General features: G+C 39.4%; 1 protein-coding gene across 1 annotated transcript; it reads right to left on the minus strand.

Annotated features, from left to right (window-relative positions):
* Nucleotides 1-232: 232 nt before the first annotated feature.
* On the minus strand, nucleotides 233-9,854 carry vwa10.2 (von Willebrand factor A domain containing 10, tandem duplicate 2). Its single transcript, XM_016239681.1, has 15 exons — nucleotides 9,657-9,854; nucleotides 9,056-9,337; nucleotides 7,949-8,042; nucleotides 7,710-7,838; nucleotides 7,411-7,597; nucleotides 6,884-7,053; nucleotides 3,735-3,847; nucleotides 3,388-3,504; nucleotides 3,065-3,274; nucleotides 2,727-2,859; nucleotides 2,461-2,613; nucleotides 2,163-2,249; nucleotides 1,305-1,576; nucleotides 835-1,128; nucleotides 233-654 (listed from the first exon to the last, which is right to left on the minus strand). Exons 1-15 carry the CDS (start codon nucleotides 9,852-9,854, stop codon nucleotides 259-261), a joined length of 2,835 nt encoding a protein of 944 aa, XP_016095167.1. The 3' UTR covers nucleotides 233-258.
* Nucleotides 9,855-20,045: the final 10,191 nt, after the last annotated feature.

Consider the following 20,045-nt stretch of genomic DNA (forward strand, 5'->3'; position numbering starts at 1 on the left):
AGTTATATGAAGTGAAGTGAAGTGACATGTGGCCAAGTATGGTGACCCATACTCAGAATTAGTGCTCTGCATTTACCCATCCAAAGTGCACACACACAGCAGTGAACACACACAAACCGTGAACACACACCCGGAGCAGTGGGCAGCCATTTATGCTGCAGCGCCCGGGGAGCAGTTGGGGGTTCGGTGCCTTGCTCAATTAATATTAAGTTAAAGATAATGGAAAAATGTTCACTTAATTCATCATTACAGTTCCCCTCATCCATACAGAAAGGAAACTAATAACCCTACTAGAGCAACACACATGGAGAAGGACACAGAATATGATCCATTGGGGCTAACAGTTGTAGAAGGGCTCTTTATAGAGGTGAAACATGTGCCCACGTTTCCCACCCTGTCCACAGCTACAAGCTCTACTTCCTGAGAACAACAGGAAGCATTGTAGAAAGCCACAGTCACATTTGTGCCATCCGCACTCATCACATTACTTAAGCTGAGAGAGCCATTGCCACGACTGAGGGACACTCCGGTTATGCCTGTACCGTTACCGTCCGTTAAGTTGGTAGAGAGCTCCCATGATGCTCTGCTGCATTCCACAGGACAATCAGCTTTGATGCTCACTACCTGACAGACAGGGCTAGAGAAATCAGTGACCTTCCAAAAAAAAAGAAAAAAATAATGAGGTTAATCAGAGTCAATGAAGGGATAAAATGCTCTAATACTGTTTGCATGTAAAACACAAAGGCAGAGTGTTGCAGAAAGCTATATATTCTCCTCAGTGGATGGTAAATATTAATAATATATACTCTTGTTTGCAGTTTTCATAACAGTTACCTTAGTCATGACAGTGAACCGCAGTGCCATGTAATTTGAGTCACCAGACTCTGAATCTTCTGCTTCAATAGTGAGTGTGACATCCGTCCCTGACTCTGTGTCGGAGGGTGCAGTCAGTGTTACGGTTCCCTGAGCACTTCCCTCTGTTCCTGCGTCCAGAGAACTGGGGAAAGACAGGTTGAAGCTGCGGTCTGCCCGAGCTCGGATAGTGTAGTTGCCGCCTGTAGCATTAGTGACCAATGTAAAGTTGAGAAAGAAAGGAATTCCAGGCTCTATAGTGCTGTTTGGTTGGGCCTGAGAAGAAACATGTTTAATATGATTAGAGATATTCTCATTGTATTTTGCATGTCTTATATATATTCTTTTCAGAGGTTTTGCAAATTCCATACAAGTCATACTAAGCTCATATAAAAGTTGTGTCAGTGATGACAGAATTTTCATTTTTGGGTGAACTGGCCCTTCAAGCTCACCGTGATAGTAACTCTAGATCCTTGTTGCTGGGTGGGTGACTGTCTCTGGAATCGACTAGGCAAAGATCGAGTTGAGTCATTCAACAGCCCTTTCAGCTGCACCACAAATGCCCACTCAGGGATTCTGTCTATGTTGACCAGGAAGTCTGTCGCACCCAATGCTTTAATGGTTCCACTAACAACATCAGATCCTGAAGCTTCAACTAGAAGCACGTCAGTCACTGTGAATGAATCTCCTCCGGTCACAGAGACAAACAAAGTAGTATTCCGACCTGAGCAATCAGAGAAGCATTTTGTTTGTTTCATTTACATTGATGACACAAAATAAAAATAATAATAAATAATAGTGTTTATACACTCCTGTTCAGTAAGATTTATTTTAAAAGAAATTAATACATTTGTTCAGCAAGGATGCATTAAACTGATCAGAAGGGACAATAAACATTCATAATGAACATTCTACTCAAAGAATCCTGAAAAACTTGTATTACTGTTTTGAAAAACAAATATATATTAAGCAGCACAACTGTTTTTAACAATGATAATAAAAATATTTCTTGAGCACCAACTTATTGTATTAGAAAGTTTTCTGAAAGATCACGTGACACTGGAGACTGAAAATTCAGCTGTCATCGTAAATTACATTTTAAAATAGAAAATAGTTGTTTAAAATTGTAATAATATTTCCCTTTTTTTTTTTTACAGTTTTACTGTATTATTGATCAAATAATGGAGCTTTGGTGAGCATAATGTGAATTTTCTCACAAAAATATAAAAAAATTCTTACCCCTAACTTTTGAACAGTAGTGTAACTGTTTAGTAATAATCAAGAAATATCAAATGAAGAAGATATCATACCAGTGAAAGGACGATTGGCTTTCGGTGTGAAGTCACCCCCTTCTAACCGCTCCACAAAGTTAAAGAGAAAGTTCACAGAACTCTGACCTGTAATCACAATTAAAGCAGAGTGAAAGTAGCTCACTGTGAGATGTAGCAGTGATTGGAATATTCCAAAGGAAAGCATTGACTGATTTTTTCCCCCTAAAGCCATTGTTTATTAAGCAGTATAATTTTTTACAATGTTTAAAATAAATATATTAACAAAATCTCAATGGTTTACAAACAAAACATATACCGGCAGATTAAAAACCCGTACCAGTGACTTTCAGGCTGTAGAAGCTTGTAGAGTCGATGCTGATCTTCCATTCTCCTGTCTGGTTGTCAGAGTTGAGTTTCACTCTCTTTAGATTCCCTACAGTCAGGATGCTGCCCAGAGGACCATCTGCCACTGAACCTGACTGAGACACACCTGAAAGGCAGGGGAATCTGCTTATTTTTAACAATGATTTTGGCATCTTGTTTTTGTATTTGACAAAATAAAACCCTCATATCTGCAAACAATGTCCGAGGTGTACTGCTCACCTGTCGGGCTGTAGATGGTGAAGATTGGAGAGTCTCCAGTGACATACACAGTCACATTGGACAGAGATGGATCTAAGACAAAGGTAAAGTTTTCTGCAATGGCTGGATTTCTTACCACCTGAAACAGCGTCACCTTCAGGAAACACAGAGATGTTTTCAGTATGTTGCAGTGTTTCACAGCAAAATTCCCAATGACCAAATTGGGAAAAAATATTGCAAATTTTGGGGTACGTACTTCCCCTTCTTCTTAAATAGTTCCTTATTAAATATGTTATAATGAGATTAAATGGAGAGTTGATACACACAAAAAGTCACCATCTATCATTCTTAATACATACAAGGGCTGAGGTAGATGCATCTGTAATGACTGCAGTGGCCTGAGACAGAGTAGCTTTTGTGACCTCAATGGTCTGTCCACCAGAAACATGGGCCAGATCTCTGTACAGCTGTATGTCTGACAGAGGTATTGATCTTGATGTAAAACCTTGAGATTGTGAGATATCCCTTCTTCTACGGAATGAGAAGGGGTTAGTCAACATGAAAGTGACCTGGATTGCGTGGAGAAAGAAAAGATAGAAATGCAGAGAAATGTCATTACATACAATTTAATAACATTCAGATTTTAGCAGCAATTATGAAGAAGTGATTTGCAGGCATTTACTGTTGTCTTGGTGCGTTCAATCATGGCCCGAACGGTGCTTTTTAATGCTGAGTCCTTTGCTGCAGCATCAGTGAAAACAAAAATGTCTGACGATTGAGGAGCTGCTGCTAGTGCCAACTGGAGAACCATGGGACAGAAAAACAAGATTATTGTAATTTCTCAGGCTGGCTTTATTGTAATATAAAATCTTAACAGAGATGAGATATTCATAATAATCATGTCAATAATGTAATCTTATACAGTATATCAGTTGGAAGAAGAGTGATTTTCTCAGTCTAAAAAAAAGTTTTATAACACTCACCAAAATACATAAATATAAAAATATAAAAACACACAAACACACAGACCAGCAGTCCTGACAGGCACATCTCTGGTAAGTCTCCTCCACCGGATGCTAAAAGAGAATTGATTCTCTCTTTGAAAATATCTGCATCCTCAGTCCTTGTCAGAGGTCCAAAATCTGTTTGAGACAAACACGTCACAGAAGACTACAGCAACAATGTTGTACATAATTTAAACTTTTTCAAAAATTAAATATGCTTAAAAAAACATTGCACACAATGAAAGGCACGTACATGTTTCTTTAATTTATTCCATAAAAACTAAATCATTAACACATCATTTTTATGTTAAGTTAGATTCAAATCTGAATGAAAGTGGTGATGTCTGAATGGGTGATAAGTAGTTATTTGTAATTAGTCCATCCATTTTCACCAGTTTTATGCATTCAGGCACATTTGTAATGGGCATAATGGGAGGGAATTCACAATGGGACTGTTTATTAGCTAATAAAAATGCGTAGTCAATAGAATATTATAGAATCTCAAATTTCATAACATTAGTTTTATTTTCACATTGTTGTCATCCAAATGTTTTGAGGAGGCACTGCTTCTTTTGCTTTTGCTGGAAAAACAACAACAACAATAACCTAGACCAGTGTGTCCCAACCTTTCTTTAGTCGCGGCACCCTTTGGAAATTAATTTTGTCACAATATTTGAATTTCTAACTTGGATATGATACTTTGAAAGGTATAGATATTCGGTACAGCAGGGAAGAACTGCAGAATATACTGTCATACAGATATTTTTTATATTATAAAAAAATGTTGCCCATCAATGGTGGCAATCAGTAGGCTAATTTCTAATGAAAAGACCAATTTATATGACAGATTTTAATGTAGGCTTTTATTCATATGTAAACATTGTGAGATAGCTAGTTATAATGGTAATTAAACAAAGTTTTGCTCACTCAGTGTATTTTTGATTTTACAGTGGGGTAATTTTGTTGTAGTAGCACGAGATAGCTTATTTAAAACTTTGAAATTAATAAAAAATGACAAGGAGGCTAAGCAGTTAATAATAAAATATGAACAAATAAAGAAATTACTAATGATAGCACAAATTTAAAAAAAAATCACGATAGGCCTACAAATGAAATACATTGCTTTTTAGTTTTTCAGGTAGGTCTAACACACAGTAGGGCTATTAAGAGATTTTTTTATTTTTTTTTACCAATTATCCAAATAATGTTTAATCCTAGAAAGCTATTGTTATCAGAGGAGAGTCCTGTGTTTACAGCTCCATAAAATAACCTACTGGAAGCTCTGTAGTTTTGCTGTATAGGCCTATAGATAAAAATATTAAAATTACAAACACACAATAACATTTCAAGTTAGGCCTACTTCCATTTCTGAAAAAAATAATGTAGGCCTTGTAATTGATGTTATAAATACACACGCCTGATTTTTGTTTTAATTATCCATCGTACATAAAAAAAAAAAATTGCAATCAAGACTGAAAAAAGCCAGAAGTGAATGTAAACCAGATTTGGCCTAATAATGTTATAATGTACCAACATTTTGAACACTATTTAGTTCCCCTCACTTTACAACAAATCCTTTAAATTTAACCGTATCAGAACAGAATAAGAATTTAAAAATATATAATTCTAATGGATAAATATAATTGCAGTATATAATAATATATGCTTAGCAATAAACATGCCAAAACAAATTAATTTATAAAGAAACGTAAGGTAAAGTTGGGCTTACTTCTCTCAGGCACAAATCCAAATGTGTCCATATTCGCAATGTAGCTGAAGCTAAACTATTAGCCTCATTAGGTAAAATAGGCTTTGTAGTTCACACGCGTTCCAGTATCGACGGAAAAATATCATAATGAGAAAAAATATGCCACAGTGGAGCGGGTCTAACAGCTGAAACATAAAATAGACTACTCCGTCATTTTTGGTCATACAGTAAAGGCATAATTCGAAACTGCAAAGTGTTAGCAGTTTGAAAATGAAAGAATAATAGCAAAGTTAATAAGAATTCTTTCTAAATGCAGCACCGTTCTTATTTCGCTCTGCATAACCTGAACGAAAAAAATTTTTTTTTTGCTAAGAATGAACCGAAATGAAAACATTTCGCTTTTAATCTGTGTATTTAACAGCCTGGGAGACCTTCCCAGGGCAGTACCTTGCCTCACCGACTACAGGTGCATCTCAATAAATTAGAATGTCGTGGAAAAGTTCATTTATTTCAGTAATTCAACTCAAATTGTTAAACTCGTGTATTAAATAAATTCAATGCACACAGACTGAAGTAGTTTAAGTCTTTGGTTCTTTTAACTGTGATGATTTTGGCTCACATTTAACAAAAACCCACCAATTCACTGCATGTGAAAGAAACCTGGGTTTCCATACCACCTCAGCAGTGCCACAAACTGATCGCCTCCATGCCACGCCGAATTGAGGCAGTAATTAAAGCAAAAGGAGCCCCTACCAAGTATTGAGTACATGTACAGTAAATGAACATACTTTCCAGAAGGCCAACAATTCACTAAAAATGTTTTTTTATTGGTCTTATGAAGTATTCTAATTTGTTGAGATAGTGAATTGGTGGATTTTTGTTAAATGTGAGCCAAAATCATCACAATTAAAAGAACCAAAGACTTAAACTACTTCAGTCTGTGTGCACTGAATTTATTTAATACACGAGTTTTACAATTTGAGTTGAATTACTGAAATAAATGAACTTTTCCACGACATTCTAATTTATTGAGATGCACCTGTAAAATCAGGGCGCCCACTACGGAAATGGCACCAGAAGTAAGGGGGCACAGTGACCGAGGTGGCCGGGCCCCCTCAGGCCCCCCCGTGGCGCAGACGCTGAGTGGAGCACTCACATGGGCCGTGAGCGACTGAGCGGAGCACACACACGCATAGAGTGGGATAATACGCAGAGTGTCACACCACGTGAAAGTGAATCCTGAGCGGTGAACTAATTTTCGGCAGCCGGAATTTCAGTGCATCTCTAATTATTGGCGACATCAGAAATGGATATTATATAATAGCTGCTTTTTTGAACATTTTAGCAATTTAAAAATATTTAAAAAAATATTTTTTTACACAGCACCCCTGCTCTCGACAGACGGCACCCCGGTTGGGAAACACTGACCTAGACTATATATAGGACTAAATAAGCAATATGACTACCTGGATCATTAAATGGGACTAGAATGTATTCTGAAGGTTCCTCTGATGTTCCTCTCCTGCTGTCTATGATACTGAAGGACACTCTCTTGGCCTCTTCAATATCATCAAACATGCTACCCGTGGTGTCAATCACAAAAGCCAGAACTGAGGTCTGACTGAGGCCCATCAATCTGAAAGAAAGAAACAAAACTGGCTAAACCTGGACAACAGTATTAATTTCTGATTCTAGGGGGCGCTATGACTTAAGAAAAACTAATCTTTTGAACTTTGTGTCTCTACATTGCATCAGCAGAATCTTTTTTCTTCAGATTTGGCAACTTTAGGCATTTTTTCCAGATTTTTCCAAACTGCAACAATTTTTTTTTACAATACTTTATCCTATATAATTCAGTGTTAGGCATGGTGATCAGTAATTTGTGAAATCACACTAGGCAATGTGATTTTAATTTAAATGGACAAACCTTAGTTATTTCTTTTATTACAGAAGAATTCAAAACTATGTGTGGTGTAAAAGGAAGTTCTCATACCGAAGAAATGCTTGGTCGCCTGTTGCCAGTCGGATGTCTTGCAGCACTTCCATAGTAGCATTGATGGCCATTTCAGCAGCACGGAAGTGACGGAAGCCGTGATCTGAACTGATGTCATCCTTATTAATGCCTCCAGTGGGTTCTCTTGAACTGGTCCTGTCAAAAAAACCACCATGGCTACACTTGCCTGAAAGAAAATGATGTGAGTATAGATTGTGGTGCCTGTTCCAGCCATCCAGTGGTCTGTGATGAAGTACAGAGGAGATCAACACTACACATGGGATGATAAGCTTCCCTACCAGCAGGTTTTTTGGAGGAGGTAATGCTGAAATATCCTGAGGTTAGTTTCTTGTGCAGCAGTATTTCTGGGAGAATGTTATCACTACAGTTTTTCCCAGTGCAGCTTTTGCATGTAGGTGTACTGGGGCCTAGATACACAGATAAGAGGTTTAAAAAGTATGCATGTTTACACCATATTCATATTGTGACATACAGGGGGTTTAGAAATGTAGAGTTGGGTAATTGTATTTTGTTGTACCTGCTATATTGTTGAGAGGAAGGTCAGGTTTGATCAGCGTGCTGAAAGGAGCAGTGCTTCCCAGTTCCACCCAGTTACTGTGGCTATAGAAATCCTGCACACAAACCAACAACACAGTGTTCATGTTAATTAATGAAAATAATGATTGCATTTTATGAAAGTAAATATATTTGTCACCTTACATTCATTTATAAATGCATTTCTTGCACTCTTTATATTCCTTTATTTCAATTTGGGATAAATGTGACAGGCATATTCCGAAGTCTGTGCACCAAACTTTGAGAGAATTGGCCAGGAGGCACTATAATAATTGAGTTCTTGTTTTCACTGGCTGTATATCTCCAAGAGTTTGCCCAAGTCAAAAAATCTCCAGTAAAATTATCATCAAAATTTGCAATATGCTACATGCAAAAGCAAAAAAAAAAAAAAAAAACTTCTGATAATAAAATTATTTTATTAAAAAAATTAAATGATGATAATTTTATAGTTTTTTATTATTTATTACAAAACAAAAAATATTATTAAAAATTCAAAAAGTATTCAGACACTTTGTGGTTGTCAAACATAGTTGAACATGCACATATTTAATTTGCTGTGGTTAAACTACACCTTTGTGAACTTGAGCTGAATTGACTGAAATGTTAAAACTGTCTCATTGGTTAAAATTCTTCTGAGAATGCTCTATCATCTGTTTGCAGATGCCACTTAGTTTAATATTTTGTTTTCTATGCAATGAAATCTGAACATTTTATTTAAACAAACTAAACTGTTCAAATACTCTTTGAACAATATTGGGGATTTGCATTATTCCGGACAAGTTTAAAAACATATAGCCATTTTAAATGACTAAATACATAAAAATAAGAGTGAATCAGGACCTGCATATAAATAGTGCTAGCAATGGGAAGGTCAAGGGTTCAATTCGGAATGCAGAACCTGATAACATGTACACCTTGAATGCAATGTAAGTCATTTGTAAATGTAATGTAAATGTCATGGGTCATTACAAATATAAAATACAAATAGAAATGCTGGTATATGGCAAGCTTGAAAAAAAAAGAAAGATTTTTATGCCCCTCCCTTCTGCAATCTCCATTCATAGCATACCTGTAGAGTGTGACATAGAGCTCCCAGTGCGATACGGGCAGAGATATAGCTTTCCTGCTGCACGCTGGCCTTTACTGCAGCCACACCACGAGTGATGAGATCCCGGCCCTCACTGAAAGCCTCATTATCTATGTGATGTGCCTCACTCAATGCAAAAACTTGATCTACAGCTGCGTTGCTTAGATAAGTTTCTGTTATAGCTGAAATTAAACCGAGGGTAGAGAGGGAAGAAGATGATGAGCAGGCTTTGTGGACAGCAGATGGAGTCAACTTGTTGTTTATCTGGAGATGAGGAATGGAAAGAGGAGAATATTATTATTTTTATTTTATTTATTGTTTGTTTGTTTTTTTTTTCAACTTGAGTTCCCTCTGCTTTTCAGTTCAGTTTTCAATCCAAATTAAGTGTGTAGCATAACTTGAGGAGACAACTAAAAATTGCCGTTTCAAAATTCACATATGACTGTAATTTGTTGTAACAAAAAGTGAAAGTCTCTTTAAGGAATGTTAATCACAGACTTTGGTTACTCATAATAATCCATTAATAGTTTGTATAATTCAAAAATGCTAATTCAGTCGGTTCACTCCCATGTCTTTTTCTTACAGGCAGTGTGAAGTCGCGCCCCTGGGCAGTGGCTATGTCACGACACACTTCTGCTGTCTTGCGGAGGATGGCCATCTGAGTGATTTCTCGATGGGTGATGGAGTCGTCCTGAAAGAGAGGTTTGAATGCTGCCACCTGGGGGGGTTGAAAGAGGGTCCCACAGAGGAGAAATACAGCCACTACAACCAGTGAAACCATGACTGTCCACAAGAATAGGTGCTGTGGAAAAATTCAGTTTGAAACTTCAATCCTTTACCAGGAATAATAGAAAAGAATATAGACAGGAATAAAAATGTAATATGGATTATAATCGATCTAAAGATGCTAATAAATAAAGAGCAATAAAATAAACACTTAAGTGTATTTTGAATATTTACACTTTATGAAAAGCCAAATAGCCCAAAATCTCAAAACTGACCAATGCAATGTTTTGCCTGTAGTGTCTTTCCTTAAATTTGTAATCATTTAAAACATAATTTTTTAGCAGTTAACATTTTTAATCTTTAATTCGAAAATCCTCACAAAATATTACATATTATACAATTAGACAAATATTATAAACAAAAACAAATTGACAATTGTTTGATTACCTTTTCAAAGATTCTGTATGTGTATACTGTAACTTATGCCCAGCCTCTGTCAGTATATTTATACACCTTTACACACGTGATGAGTGTCAGCGTCACACATATTTTGCAACGTAAATTAGGGATTGTAAAAATTATAATTCTCTCTGTAAGTGTCTGGCTGTAAGAATGTCAGTAAGGAAGAATATTTACTTCCTTACTATTGTTGATTGTGCCCTTTTCAAATCACGTACATCTTGTGTTTGATCTAACCATAGCAAACTTGATTTGGTTTCCCTGACAACTGTTAATGACGCATAACAATGCATAACTTACTCTCCCCAAAACAAACGTTCCCAGAACTTGGTTCAATATATATTTTTAATAATATTAGTGGTAGATCAAAAATCATAATTGTACACATCGATTTATTCATTCAGTCCTCCCAAACTGTCTAACCTGTATAATTTATAATCACTCATGTGACAGGAGTTCAGTGAAGCCTCTGAGCCAAGGAGAAACTGAATGAGAGTGGAAGCTATTGTAAAAAGCAAAACCAATAGAGCTTACACAATGCTGATGCCCTCTATGTGAACTTTGTCTTTAATAAACATTCAAAAAGATCAAGAGTATATACTACACAATGAAATCACAACTAGCCAGAAAAACTAGTCCCAAATGCACCTGTTCACATTCAACATCGCCGGACTCCCCCCCCCCCCCAAGCAGCCTCTGTTGTGCCTCCAAGCACCCCATTCACTTCCGGGTGCCAACGGCCATGTGTTTGTGGTAAATACTGTTGTGAACCCGGGGCCCGTTCAGTTAGCGCCCACACAACCGATCGTTGTTATAATGAGAAAAATGAAACAAACATTTTCAAAAAGAGAGCAAATTTCCTCTTCCAGCTATCATAAGCGTTGAGTCCCCGCAAGGCGGCCTGTCGCTAGAACCAATCCAATCCCTTCCCACACAGCAGGCCATCCCCGGAGTGTCAAAATGGGTTCTGGGGATAATAAAACGAGGCTATTCACTTCAATTCGCTCGAAGACCCCCATGGGTCTCCACCTCGGTTCAGAGCAAGGATGCAGACGTCCTGCACGCTGAGGTGATGAATTTGCAGGCGAAAGGAGCCATAGAAATGGTTCCCCCAGCTCAGAGCGAGTCAGGCTTCTACAGCCGATACTTCCTCATCCCCAAAAAGAATGGTGGCCTAAGGCCCATCCTCGATCTCAGGCACCTGAACCGCGCCCTCATGAGATGATCGTTCAGGATGATTACTTTGAAGCAGATCCTCTCGCAAGTGTGCCCAGGGGACTGGTTCTTTTTGCTGGATCTGAAAGATGCCTACTTCCACATCCAGATAGCCCCCCACCACAGACAATTCTTGAGATTCACCTTTGAGGGAGTGGCATATCAATACACGGTCCTTCCCTTTGGACTGTCCCTAGCTCCTCACACTTTTACGAAGTGCATGGATGCGGCTCTTTCCCCGCTGAGACAGATGGGAAGCCGCATTCTGAATGATCTCGACGACTGGCTCATCCTGGCCCAGGCAGAGAACAAGCTATTATCTCACAGATCCTTCCTCCTCAGCCACTTAGAATGCCTGGGACTCAGGGTCAATTTTGCCAAGAGGATATCCCCCAGCCAATGGATATCATTCCTGGGAACAGTTCTCGACTCAGCCCGAATGAGGGTGATAGTTGTGCCAGATCGTGCACTGGCTATTAAGTTGGAGCCCCTCGCCCTCTCAAGGTGTTTCAGAAGATGTTGGGCCTCATGGCCTCTGCGTCTCTGGTACTTCAGCTGGGCCTGCTTTGCATGTGGCCCCTTCAGTACTGGCCATGTAAAACCATGATTTCCATCCCACGCCTGGCATCACGGGCGCATGCATGTCAAGGTGAACTGTGCCTACGTAGCAGCTCTGGCCCCTTGGAAAGACTCTCAGTGGATGGAACGGGGCGTGCCCCTGGGAATGGTCTGCAGAAGGAAGGTGGTCTCGACAGATGCTTCCAACACGGGTTGGGGAGCGCTGTGCGATGGCAAACCGGCTTTCGGCCATTGGTCGAAAGAGGAGAGTCGGCTTCACATCAACTGCCTGGAAATGCTGGCAGTATGTTTGGGCCTTCGCACCTTTCTGCCAGACCTAAGGGGACGCCACGTGCTAGTTCGCTCAGACAGCATGACAGTGGTGTCATCTATAAATCGCCAGGGCGGTCTCTCCTCGAAGTGCCTCTTCATTCTGGTAAAGCGCCTCCTGGAATGGGCTCGCTCAACTTGCGTTCACTAAGAGCAGCGCATGTGCCAGGCAGGTTGAACCATGGAGCAGATATGCTATCTCGGAGGAACGTCCCCACAGAGGAGTGAATGCTCCACCCCCATACGGTTCAGAGAATCTGGGAGATCTTCGGCAAGGCAGAGGTCGGACAGGAATGCGTTGACCCACGACTGGCCCAACCTCCTCCTTTAGACTTTTTCCCCGATCGCCCTGATCCCACAGGTAATCAGGCGAACCAGGGAACAGAAACACAAGGTTCTGTTGGTGGCCCCGCTCTTGAGGAACCCACACTGGTTCGCAGAGCTGTCTCGGCTGCTCTCAACAGCCTCGTGGCCCATTCCCCTGAGATGAGACCTCCTCTTTCAGGCGAACAGAATGATATGGCACCCCCAGCCCGAGCTGTGGGCTCTGCACCTCTGACCTCTCGATGGGAGGCGGCTCTATGCCCTTAAATGGTCTGTCTTCTCCGCCTGGTGTACAGCCCGTGGCGCAGACCCATTATCATGCAACATATCTCTGATATTGTCCTTCCTGCAAGAGCTGTTGGATAAGGGTTGTTCCCCCTCCACGCTCAAGGTCTATGTAGCAGCCATAGCAGCCTCACACGCTCCTATAGCTGGCCAGTCGGTGGGCAGAAACAACCTAGTTGTTCGTTTTTTGAAGGGGTCTTGGAGGCTCAACTCGCCCTATCACAGTCCCTACATGGGACCTGAAGAGCCCTCCCTTCGAGCCGCTACAGTCTGTTGACCTTCGTCCCCTGATGCTAAAAACCGCTCTGCTACTGGCGTTAGCATCAGTAAAGCGTATGGAGATCTGCAGGTGCTCTTGGTGAGCCCCACCTGCCTCGAATTCGGGCCCAACGACTCCAAGGTCGTCCTGAAGCTGAGGCATGGTTATGTACCTAAAGTGCTCTCGACTCCGTTCAGAGCACAGGTAATAGCTCCTTTCTGCTTAAATGGACTTACTCTGGCCATATGGCAAAACCAGTGCTTCAGGCGTTTGCCTTCTTCACTGTACGCCCTTGGCCCCCACTGGGTTCCGAGGCTGTACAATTACTCTTGGAACAATTACTCAGCGCCGGGCCGACCTCTGCGAATTTGGCTCTATTGCCTCCTGCGGGGCTTCCCTGCAAAATTCTTGGTCCCGCTGGGCCCCATTTGGTGCTCAAGGCAAGTTCAAGTATCAGTCGTTCCTCTAGCATAGCACGGCGGGATTGTACTGGTTCCCCAAAGCATCTTAGCAGACGCAGTAGGAGTGAAGTATTGATAGGGAATGTACTCGGTTACTAACGTAACCTCGGTTACCTGAGATACGGGAAGGATCACTGCATTGCTGGCCGTGCTATGTAGCTGCACGAGTCAGTCATTGCTTCAGTTGAAGTAACCCAAGGATCATATGGCGAAGTGCCCGCTTATATAGCCAGATGCCCTGCCCATTCTGGTGGGCTCTGGCGGTCTTTGTCGCCATAGGCTCGTGCAGCTCTGCTGCTGAGCCATTCGTTCGTTTTTTAATTCACTGCACGAACCAATGGCCGTGCAGTTACAATGCGTTATTGAAAAGGCTTCAGTATTCAGAGAAAAAGGAATTTTCCCCATAGCGTCTTAGCAGACACAGCACTCGTTCCTGTATCTCAGGGAACCGAGGTTACATTAGTAACCAAGTATGTAATTTGTGTTTGTGTACCCAGCATTTTTCCATTGATAGCTCTTACCATGATGGTTATACTAGATCCTTTATGCTGGCTGGATGACTGTCTCTGGAATTGACTATCCAATGACGAGTCATTCATCAGCCCTTTCAGCTGCACCACAAACGCCCACTCTGGGATTCTGTCAATGTTGACCAGGAAGTCTGTTGCACCAACAGCTTTGATAGTTCCACTAACAACATCAGATCCTGACGCTTCAACTAGAAGCACGTCAGTCACTGTGACTGAATCTCTTCCAGTCACAGAGACATAGAAAGTAGCATTCCGACCTGATCAGCAATCAGAGAATTACTTTGAAAAAAAGTGTTTTAGGGGGGAAAAAAATAAAATTTGAGTTTTGTTTGGATTTAATCTAGTAACTTCAAATATACATATTTGAGGAAGATATTAGTATTGTACCAATAAAAGTGCGGGTGAAACTCTGTCCCCATGAGTCTCCATGACCTCCCTCAACTATCTTCACAAAGTAAAAGAGGATGTCCACAGAACTCGGACCTGTATTCACAATTGAAGGAATATAGACATGCATATACTTTTACTTTGTTTTGGCAAATTGAGGATCCCACAAAGCCGTTTGCACCGTGCTCTTTTGTCACTAAATATTTTATTTTGGTGCATCAATCTATTTAATTACTTAGTAAATAAAACCATGATCTGTTAAAAGATGTCTATTTTTGTGTGTGTGGATCACGGTTTCATTGAGAGTCAAAATAATTTGTGATAACCAACAACATGATAATTTAAGTTGTATTTTGTAATTGTAGCCAAGAATGTATCTTCAATTTATATGGCAGGAAACTTCAAAAACTGAAACAAAATCCTGCTGGAAAACTGTCCATATCCCATACAATATTTTACAGAAGCTTTTATTGAAAAACATTTTATGTTAGAGGCATTAGTTCTTTGTTTTACAATGTCTTTATAAACTTTTGGAAATTTCATAGTTTTGCTTGCATGTACTTTTAATGGATGGACAAAATTGATGAGCGAATATTTAAAATATTTTCATTTGTGTTCTAAAGATGAAAAACAGCCTTTGGACAACATGAGGGTGAGTAAATGGGTTTTTACCCCCTTTGTTTTGAATGTGTAAAGTGACTAAAACCCTAATAGCAAGTACATGCAGAAACAAAAGTTTTACCGATCACTTTCAGGGAACAGCCTTTGGACAACATGAGGGTGAGTAAATGGGTTTTTACCCCCTTTGTTTTGAATGTGTAAAGTGACTGTTTTTTTTTAAACCCTAATAGCAAGTACATGCAGAAACAAAAGTTTTACCGATCACTTTCAGGTTGTAGGAGCTTGTGGAGTTTATACTGATCTTCCATTCCCCTGTATGGTTGTCAGAGTTGAGTTTTACTCTCTTTACATTGGTTTATAGCAGGTATTTATAAAACCAAACACTCAGGAACTTGGAATCACAAGGTACCAAAGGAGTGCACCACCAAACCAAATATTGACACACAATAATTATCTGTTATTTACTGTTACATGATCGGTTAAGCACAGGAAAACTGATTCATTAAGCACATAAATGAGCATTCTGTTCATAATGTGTTGCTGTACCTGTAAGGCTGTAGAGGGGAAAAAAATAGAAAATATCCAGTGATATACACTGTTGTGTTGGACAGGGATGAATACAGCACAAAAGAAAAGTTTTCTTCCTTGGCTGAACTTCTATGAACAGTCACCTTCAAGAAACACATTTGGGAAACAATTAGACCAGACCAACATCCAGACCAGGTGGTAGATCAGCACCTAGAGACAACTACAAATGACCTAAATGTCAGTGGAGACCATAACAACTAAATGAGCCCTAGATATAGATCCCCTGTGAAGACCTCATGAACTAGATGGCCATTGACACAAATCAGCAAAGACCACGAGAACTAGACGAGTCCTCTGCAGCTTCAGCCCCACCAAACCATGGAATGATGTATCCCAATCATCAAGGAGAAGGAACTGGGTGAATATTCTTAATTATGCCAATCCACAATCTGACTTTTTTTGCAGCCTGGAATTAAGCCACACCATGTCCTGTAGAGGGGAAAAAAATAGAAAATATCCAGTGATATACACTGTTGTGTTGGACAGAGATGAATACAGCACAAAAGAAAAGTTTTCTTCCTTGGCTGAACTTCTATGAACAGTCACCTTCAAGAAACACATTTGGGAAACAATTAGACCAGACCAACATCCAGACCAGGTGGTAGATCAGCACCTAGAGACAACTACAAATGACCTAAATGTCAGTGGAGACCATAACAACTAAATGAGCCCTAGATATAGATCCCCTGTGAAGACCTCATGAACTAGATGGCCATTGACACAAATCAGCAAAGACCACGAGAACTAGACGAGTCCTTTGCAGCTTCAGCCCCACCAAACCATGGAATGATGTATCCCAATCATCAAGGAGAAGGAACTGGGTGAATATTCTTAATTATGCCAATCCACAATCTGACTTTTTTTGCAGCCTGGAATTAAGCCACACCATGTCAGTTCGTCTGGTCAGAGGAGAACTGGTCCCCCGACTGAGCCTGGTTTCTCCCAAGGTTTTTTTTTCTCCATTCCTGTCACTGATGGAGTTTGGGTTCATTGCCACTGTCGCCTTTTGGCTTGCTTAGTTAGGACGCTTAATATTTGGCAACATTATCGCATTGATTGCACAGACACTATTGGATGAGAACTGAACTGAGATGGATAATGGCATCCATATATCCATATTTTTTTTCCGGAACTGCATTATGAACTAAATCATCAATGAACTGATTTTAATTAGAAAAAAAAATCTGACTTTTTACTATTGTCTTGTTTTTAGAGCTGCTTTACAGTATAACTTAATTTTGTTTATATCACTGAAACATTATTTTCCTGTTAACACTTTAAAGCTGCTTTGACACAATCCGTACTGTATATAGCGCTATATAATTGAAAGTGACTCAAAAGGGGACAATTAATTCCAAGAACAACATAAAACAGCAACAAAGCATTTAAATTAGGATAAGATTAGTTGCATAATGCAAATTTATATTTATGGCAAATTATAAAAGACATCTTATTATAATAGTGATGATAGGAGTTAACATTGTGAGCTCTATGTCAGCAGTGATAGCATCTGTAATGGCTGCACTGGCTTGAGACTGTGGTCTGAGTCTATGGTCTGTCCACCAGAAACATGGGCCAGATCCCTCTACAGCTGTATATCTGACAGAGACATTAATCTTGATGGAGAGGCATCCTTTTCACTGTGCAATAAGGAGCTTGTAAGCAGGAAGTTAACCTGGATGGTGAAAAGAAAGAGAGAGAACATAGTTCCATTTGTTTACATCAGTTAGTGCATTAGATATATAATGAACTAACAATTAACAAAACAAATTACAGCATTTCTTAATATTGATTTGTGTATATATTATTGTTCATTGTTGGTTCATGATACCTAATGCATTAACAAATTGAATCTTTTTGTAGACATTAATACATCAGTTGCAAAACTGAAATAACAAACCAAGCAGTGATAAGACAAGTGATCTGCAGGCACTCACTGTTGACTTGGTGCTTTCTATCATGGCCTCAACTGCACTTTTTAATTCTTTGTCCTTTGCTGAAGCATCAGTTAAAACAAAAATGTCTGATGATGGAGGAGCTCTTGTCAATGTCAACGAAAGATGCATGAAACAGAACAAACATGAAGCTTTAAGAGTATAATATTTATTATGGATATCATAGCGCCACCTAATTATTCACAATAATTTTCTCATCTATACTTTCAAAACATTTGTTTTGTGTGTACTAATTTCAGTGTGAATTTTTATATCATGGTCCAAAAGACACACCAGGAGTCCTGACAGGAACATGTCTGAGACGTTTCCACCAATTGATGCTGAAAGTGAATTCATATATTCTTTGAATGTATCTGCATTTGCAGTCCTTATCAGAGGTCCAGAACCTGTCATCAGAAATACACACATTACAGAGACCAAGAACAAGCACAATGCATTTTAAAAAGAAGCTGTGCCTGATCCATGTATCTCACCCAACCCAATATATATATACTGTATAACACAGTAGAAAACTATAGGCTGTGAGGGATAGACTTTTAGCCTTTAAAATGGCAGACACTGCAGAAAGGTCATAGATCCCCTAATTTTCACAAAATATCAGCTTCCGAAACTATTCCATGGAGTGTTTGTCTACTGAAAGTGTTTTGTGTTTGTCTGCAGTGTCTCTGAAACAATTTTATCTTATTTAATACAAATATTTCATATTTTAAGCACAATAGACCTACCCTGGTCATTAAATGGGACTAGAACATATTCTGAAGGTTCTTCTGATGTTCCTTTCCTGCTGTCTATGATACTTAAGCGCACTCTCTTGCACACTTTAATGTAATGAGACAAACTGCCTGTGATGTCAAATACAAGAGCCAGAACTGAAGTCTGAGTGAGGCCCATCAATCTAAAGAGAGAGAGACGAAAGAATAGTTCACTCTATTGCTTTTTACTGAATGAAAAAGGATAGTCTGGACATTCTTCTAAATAGCTTCTTTCGTGTTCCTAGGGGAAAAATGGAAAACCCATACAGGTTTTGAAGGTCTAATACAGAAGAAAGGCTTGGTCGCCTGTGGCCAGTCGAATATCTTCCAGTAATTCCATAGTAGCATTGATGGCGATCTCAGCAGCACGGAAGTGAAGGAAGCCATGATCTGAACTGATGTCATCCTTATTAATGCCTCCAGTGGGTTCTTTTGAACTGGTCCTGTCAAAAAAGCCTCCATGGCTACACTTGTCTAACCAGACACATATTTTCATTGAAATGTTGTTGAGAAGTACATTTTAAAAATATGTGACCCTGGACCACAAAACCAGTCATAAGGGTCAATTTTTCGAAATTGAGATTTATACAACACCTGAAAGCTGAATAAATAAGCTTTCCATTGATGTATGGTTTGTTAGCATAGGACAATATTTGTCCGAGATACAACTATTTGAAAATCTGGAATCTGAGGGTGCAAAAAAAAAATCGAAACCTTTAAAGTTGTCCAAATAAAGTTCTTATCAATGCATATTACTAATCAAAAATTAAGTTTTGATATATTTACGGTAGGAAATTTACAAAATATCTTCACGGAACATGATATTTACTTAATATCCTAATGATTTAATGTTTTACTTAATATCCTAATGTTTTTTTGGCTACTGCTGAAAATATACCCAAGCGACTTAAGACTGATTTTGTGGTCCAGGGTCACATATTTGTTCTATCCAGTCAAAGTTACTGTCTATTGAACATATTCTCAGGTTAGGGGACTTTCTGACTTTGGCTTGAAAACAAAAAGACCTACCAGTGCTAATGTCAATCCTTACTAGTGTTGCTTTCGTCAACGAAAATTATGACTAAATATAGTCGTCAACGTACCTTTATCACATGACGAAAACGAGACGAGACGAAAATGCTGGTCATGTGACGATGACGATAATTAAATGTACAATGCAATATCGTTGACGAATAAAAACGAGACGAAATGTGGCTTGCAAAATAAAAACTATGCTAAAATGTCTCTTCATTTTCGTTGAGCAAAACGAGACGAAACGAAATGTTATAACGTTATTTCGTCTCGTTATTATTATTATTTTGTAGTATTTCTGTTTCCTGTGTCTCACTTCGGGGGCTGCATCAGGTCACTGCGGTCAGGCCAGCCTCCACTTTGAAAAATACGGTAGTATATTGCATATACTAGGCGTTACGGTAATAGCGTGTAAACCTCAGATCAAGGGAAAAGCATTCAAGCTCTCATGCGTTATCACTCTCGCCCTCTCTCACTCTCTCTCTCTCTC

Source organism: Sinocyclocheilus grahami, unplaced genomic scaffold (genome assembly GCF_001515645.1).
Source record: "Sinocyclocheilus grahami isolate Dianchi unplaced genomic scaffold, SAMN03320097.WGS_v1.1 scaffold571.1, whole genome shotgun sequence".
In the NCBI taxonomy this organism is placed as follows: Eukaryota; Metazoa; Chordata; class Actinopteri; order Cypriniformes; family Cyprinidae; genus Sinocyclocheilus; species Sinocyclocheilus grahami.